A 5,982-nucleotide genomic window follows, 5' to 3' on the forward strand; every position below is an offset into this window, starting at 1 on the left:
TTAAATATTAAATTTATTTCTAAAATCAATCGTTAATATCTCTATGATGGATCAAACTAGCCTATTTTATATTTGCATGCAATGCCAATATATAAAAGAATGTTTAGGAAAAGCCCTGTACGTGTTAAAAAAAGAAAGCATATATTATAGTTGACTAAACTACATCAGACAAACAAAAAGAGTAGGTTTAATTTTGTTATTTAAATATCAAATAACAAAAAAAAATTATTGTTACTCTTTTAGGTTTTACAACTATATAAATCTATAAGTTATAACAATTATATTGGTATTCATATGCAGAAATCATGATCATCACCACTCTCATGATCACAGTCATGATCCTAGCGTTTCTTCTGTCAACATAGTTTGTGAAGGGAGCTTAGACTTTGAAAAGGTTGGATCTCTCTCTCTCTCTCTCTCTCTCTCTCTCTCTCTCTCTCTCTCTCTCTCTCTCTCTCTCTCTCTCTCTCTCTCTCTCTCTCTCTCTCTCTCTATATATATATATATATACGCATGCATGCATGTATAGAAACTTGAATTTATTGAGGCTAATTAATTTACAAATGACAACAATATTTTTTAATCCATTTGATAAATTATGTTAAGTTTCAATCTATTAAGTGTTGAACACTTAAATTTGAATAAGTGTTGAATTATGAGGTTGTTTTATAGGAGTATAAAAATGTCTAGTTGTCAATCAACCGGTGCTACATCTACAACACTTGCTCCTGTAAGATCAGAAGATCCAGCATGGGCCCATGCACGTGCAGTGCCAGGGGCAAGAAATAATACTGAATGTTTATACTGTAATAAAGTAATTAGAGGTGGCGGGATCACTCGATTGAAGTATCATCTAGCTGGGATTCCAGGCAATGTAGAGGCATGTAAAAAGGTCTCTGAAGATGTAAAATGGCAAATGAAGGAGTTGCTTGATGAAATTAAAAGAAGCAAAGAGAAGAAAAGAAAAATAAGCTCAGAGATTGGAGGTGATATAGATTTAACATCTGATGATATTGATGATAGTAATAGTATGGAAGGACAATCTCAGCTTTCAAAAGGTAAGGGGAAGTCAAGAGAATCTGGAACTGGAAAGTCAGTGGGGGGATTAAGTAGATTTTTTGCTCCAAGAACAACTCCTGGGGCCCAACCTTCAATTAAGAGTTCTATGTGTTCGAATGAGATCCTTGTACAAGCAAAGATGGATGTAGCACGCTGGTGGTATGATTCTAATCTGCCTTTCAATGAGGCTCAATCCAAGTTTTATCAACCAGCTATCGATGCCATGACTGCTATCGGGCCAGGATTTAAGGGCCCTTCTTTATATGAGTTGAGAGGAAATTTGTTAAAGATGACTGTGAATGAGGTTCAAGATTATTTGCAACAAATTAAGAAGGTTTGGAATGACACCGGTTGTACACTAATGGCAGATGGTTGGACAAATCAGAAGCAACAATCAATAATCAACTTTTTAGTTTATTGTCCAAAAGGTACAATGTTCTTGAAGTCTGTTGATACATCTGGCCTTAGAAAAGATGCTGAAACATTGTTTAATATCTTTGATGAGGTTGTTCAAGAAATTGGAGCTGAGAATCTTGTGCAGTTCATAACGGACAATGATGCAAGTTATAAAGCTGCAGGAAAAAAGTTACAGCAGAAGTATGGCTCTTTCTACTGGTCCCCTTGTGCAGCTCATTGCATAGACTTGATGTTGGAGAATTTTTCTGATCCAAGATATTTTCCCCTTATTGATGATACTATAAAAAAGGCAAAAAAGATAACAAAGTTCATCTATAACCATGGTTGGGTTTTGGCATTGATGAGACAAGAGTTCACCAAAGGTCATGATTTGTGTCGTCCTGCAATTACAAGGTTTGCGACAAATTTTTTAAGTATCCAATGCTTGCTCTTGTTTAAGAAAGAACTGAGACAAATGTTTACTTGTGATAAATGGATTGCATCAAGCCATTCTAAAAGTATCATAGGGAAAGAGATAGCTGGGATTGTTTTAGAAGATAAAGAGTTTTGGGCTCAATGTCAATTTATTGTTAAAATTAGTGAGCCTTTGGTTCGTGTTCTACGACTTGTTGATGGGGATGAGAAGCCTGCAATGGGATACTTGTATGATGCAATGGAAAGAGCCAAAGAGAATATAAAAGCAAGATGTAATAACAAAGTTAGTATATTCAGTCCATTCACCAGGATCATTGATTCTAGATAGGATAAGCAGCTTCACAGTCCATTACATGCGGCGGGTTGTCTTCTTAACCCTGGAATTTTCTATAGCCCCAGCTTTAAAAAAAAAAATGATGTTATAAAAGGCTTCAACAGTTGTGTTATGAAAATAGCACTTGATCCTGATGATCAAGACAAGATCATTGAAGAACTTGACTCGTATAATAATGCAGTAGGTGAGTTTGGACATGCTTTAGCAATCTGCCAGCGTGATAAGCTTAATCCAGGTATTATCATTTATTAATATCATTTGTTAAATACTGTGACTTTGTACTTTAAATTTTATCTTATTTTATTTTACTTGCATTTAATTAATAATTTATAATTGCATTATTGTTATAGTTGCATGGTGGACCCAATTTGGTTGCGAGGTTCCAACACTTCAAAGGTTTGCTGTTCGAGTACTAAGTCAATGTTGTAGTGCAACTGGATGTGAGAGAAACTGGAGTACATTTGATTTTATTCATTCAAAGAAGAGAAATAGATTAGTACATAAACGTTTGAATGACTTAGTATTTGTTCGTTATAACTTGAAGCTGCGAGAGAGGTAAATTTTTTTAATATTAATGTCTTTCACTTTTGAAAATATATATAATATTTTCAATTATGTTTGATTTTATTTTGACAGGAGCATAAAAAAGGGAAGAGATGCTTTAAATCCAATCAATCTTGAAAATATTGACTTGATGGAAGAATGGGTGAGTGAAGAATCTGAGCTTCTTGATGGAGAAGATTTGGATTGGGCAAGTATTGAGGAGCCATTAATCTCACTAAATGAGGAAGACGTTGATAATGTTGGTGTTGATGTTGATGATGGTGGTGACATTGATGAAAATATTTTGATTAACATGTCGAATCTTGCTCCTTATTGTCTTTTTGATGAGGATGAGTGATTTTATTTTAATAGTTGGATTAAGAATTTATTTAGTTTGTAACTTAAAACTTAAAACTTGTATTGAGAAGTATTGAGTTTATGACTTATTTTGTTATTATTTTGAAATACAGTTAATGCTTATATATATATATATATATATATATATATATATATATATATATATATATATATATATATATATATATATATATAATTTATTCAGGTATAAACTATTCCGAAACGGTACCGGTACCGAAACGGTATCGGTACCGAAATATTATTCCGAAACGGTACGCGAAACGGTACCGGTACCGAAATATTTCGTTCCAGTGACTTGACCGGTACGACATCTGGTACGGTATTCAAAACTTTGTTATCAACTGACACAGACAAAACCTTTTCCAACCCCCACTCCTTTATTGCGGCCTCCAATGCCTTCCCAATCGTCTCACCCTTATGATCAGTTATTTGACAAAATTTAATAATCTTTTTGTGTAGAACCCAATCAGCATCAACAAAATGCACAGTCAACGACATGTAATTCATATTTTGGATAGAAGTCCAAGTATTGGTAGTGAGGCAAACTACCAAACCGCGAGTTGGCCCCTCAAAACATCTTTATCACGAAGGTACATCTTCTTAATATCCTTTGCCACAGTGTAACGAGAAGGAAGTACAAATCTGGGTTCCAACTCTTGGACAAATTCTTGGAACCCTTTACCCTCTACAAACTAAAAAGGCAGCTCGTCCATGATAATCATACGAGCTAACTTCCTTCTACACTCATCGGGGTTATACTTCGTATACCCCTTCAATGTTGGCCCCCCGGCCCCACTACTCCCATCCGCCATTTTAAAATCTAGTCTAGATTGGCCCTTCTCTATTAAGGATTTTAAAATTGGACTCTTCTTGCATTGTTCCTCTAGATAGACATTCAGCTGGGATGTACCATGTTTCCTATAGTGACATCCATACATTTTCCCACAATGATTACATTTAGCTTGTGGGTTGTTGGGGTCTCCACCCTCTAGTTTGGTAAAGTGTTACCAAACTATAGATACAGGTTTCTTGCCCTGTGTGGGCTTCGGAGCAGGGCAAGGTGTACTCGTTATAGGGGTAGGTTAGTTTCTGGGGTAGGGGTGTTGGCTGGGGAAGGCGAGCTATCACTGAAATCCGAAGACATTCCTGATTCTCCAACAAAAAATAAAAATTCAAAGTGCAATCCAACACAATCAGCAAAAACTACATACAAAACTATTATTGATGTATTAAGTACTTTTTATATATAATGATGATAATATGAATGGCTACACTATAATAAGTTTTTACACCTCATATAAGCAATTCCAAATAATTTGATTAGGAAGAGTCGAAAAGAGATGCTTCATATTTTTAATAGGCATTATTTTAATAGGCCACTTTAATAGGCATTTTTTAATAGGCATTATTTTCTTCTCTCTTCTCTTTTTTACCCTTTTTTAAGTTTTGGCAAGCGTAGGGGTTAATTTCGTGTCATTTATATATAGGCCAAGATAATTTAGGTTAATCATGTGTGCGTTATATATATCATGTGGAGTCATGAGTATAAAACTTTCCCATAGTACATATGATAATTTTATTCAATCATTTAAAAATACTCAGACTTTCTCAATTCGTAATTGGAAATGATATGTACTTAAATGATTGAATAAATGATATGTACTTAAATGATTGAATAAAAAAAATTATCATAATTTTAATCACCCAAAAATTATCATTGTCTTCATTACCCAATGATATCATTCAATTAAATGATATGTACTTAAATGATTGAATAAAAAAATTATAAATGAAGGCCATTATTGATTTTATATAATTTTCAAATTGATTTTTTTTAATTTTAATTATCTAATAGTTATAATTTTTTAAAACTTTTAAATAAAACAAAAAAAAAATGATAATATGCTTCATAGTTTTGTTCTCTCATTTTTACTTTTCATATATATTTAATTTTTTAAAATTATTTTCTTAATAGTTACTGAAATTAATATTAGTATATTGGTATATTTTTTAATTTTTTAAAATCTTGAAAGATGTTTAAAAAATATTGGTATATTACTATTTTACTTTTATTTACGAACTTTTTCATTAATATTCACAAACCATCTCAATTTAGTATCTAAATCAAAGCTAAGAAGGGAAAGAAACTTGTAAGTTCGAAAATTACCAATTGATATATGCATACATTATTTAAATAATATTTTTTTGAATTAGCATGTTAACACGCGAACAAATAATTGACGTGAGCCAAAAACTTAATTTCATACTTTCAAGAGCAAAAACCCTAGCCAAGAAAAGAAAGATGCCAAAAACCCTAATAAATCATAGTGTTACATGATGATTATTATCTCAAACAAGTTTCACAACTCCATAAATTTATATATATGTATATAAATAATTTCTTTCTTAATTAATTGGTAGGTCTTTTTCTTATTCTTTACAATTTTTGTATTCAATAATTTTGTAAACAAAATTTGCAGGTTGAAAGTAGGGATGGGCACTGGGAAATTAATGAGTTTAGGTTTTCGGATTGGGGTTTCAATCCATGAAACCCCTAAATCAATTTAGGGTTTTGGATTGGAACCCTAATTTAATTTAGGGTCCCAATCCGAAACCCTAACCCCTAAATTGATTTAGGGGTTTCAATCATGAAACCCATAAATCAATTTAGGGGTTAGGGTTTCAATAAAATTTACAACAAAAATGGGCAATCCGAAACATCCAAAATGCTTGAAATCTGAAACAATCACACAATGTCACAAACAACGAATCCACAGCACACAATTCACAAATCTCATCCTCCATCTCCGATTCAACCTCATTCTTCCTCCAATCTC

General features: G+C 32.7%; 1 protein-coding gene across 1 annotated transcript; it reads left to right on the forward strand.

Moving 5' to 3' along the window:
* The first annotated feature begins 682 nt into the window (after positions 1 to 682).
* LOC122313612 lies at positions 683 to 2,218 on the forward strand. The gene has a single exon (XM_043128765.1). It carries the CDS (start codon positions 683 to 685, stop codon positions 2,216 to 2,218), a length of 1,536 nt encoding a protein of 511 aa, XP_042984699.1.
* Positions 2,219 to 5,982: the final 3,764 nt, after the last annotated feature.

The sequence above is a fragment of the Carya illinoinensis genome, chromosome 6 (genome assembly GCF_018687715.1).
Source record: "Carya illinoinensis cultivar Pawnee chromosome 6, C.illinoinensisPawnee_v1, whole genome shotgun sequence".
Lineage (NCBI taxonomy): Eukaryota > Viridiplantae > Streptophyta > Magnoliopsida > Fagales > Juglandaceae > Carya > Carya illinoinensis.

Excerpts from the sequence above, each read along its gene's own strand:
- LOC122313612 (XM_043128765.1), top strand. The coding sequence starts at position 683 with ATGTCTAGTTGTCAATCAACCGGTGCTACATCTACAACACTTGCTCCT.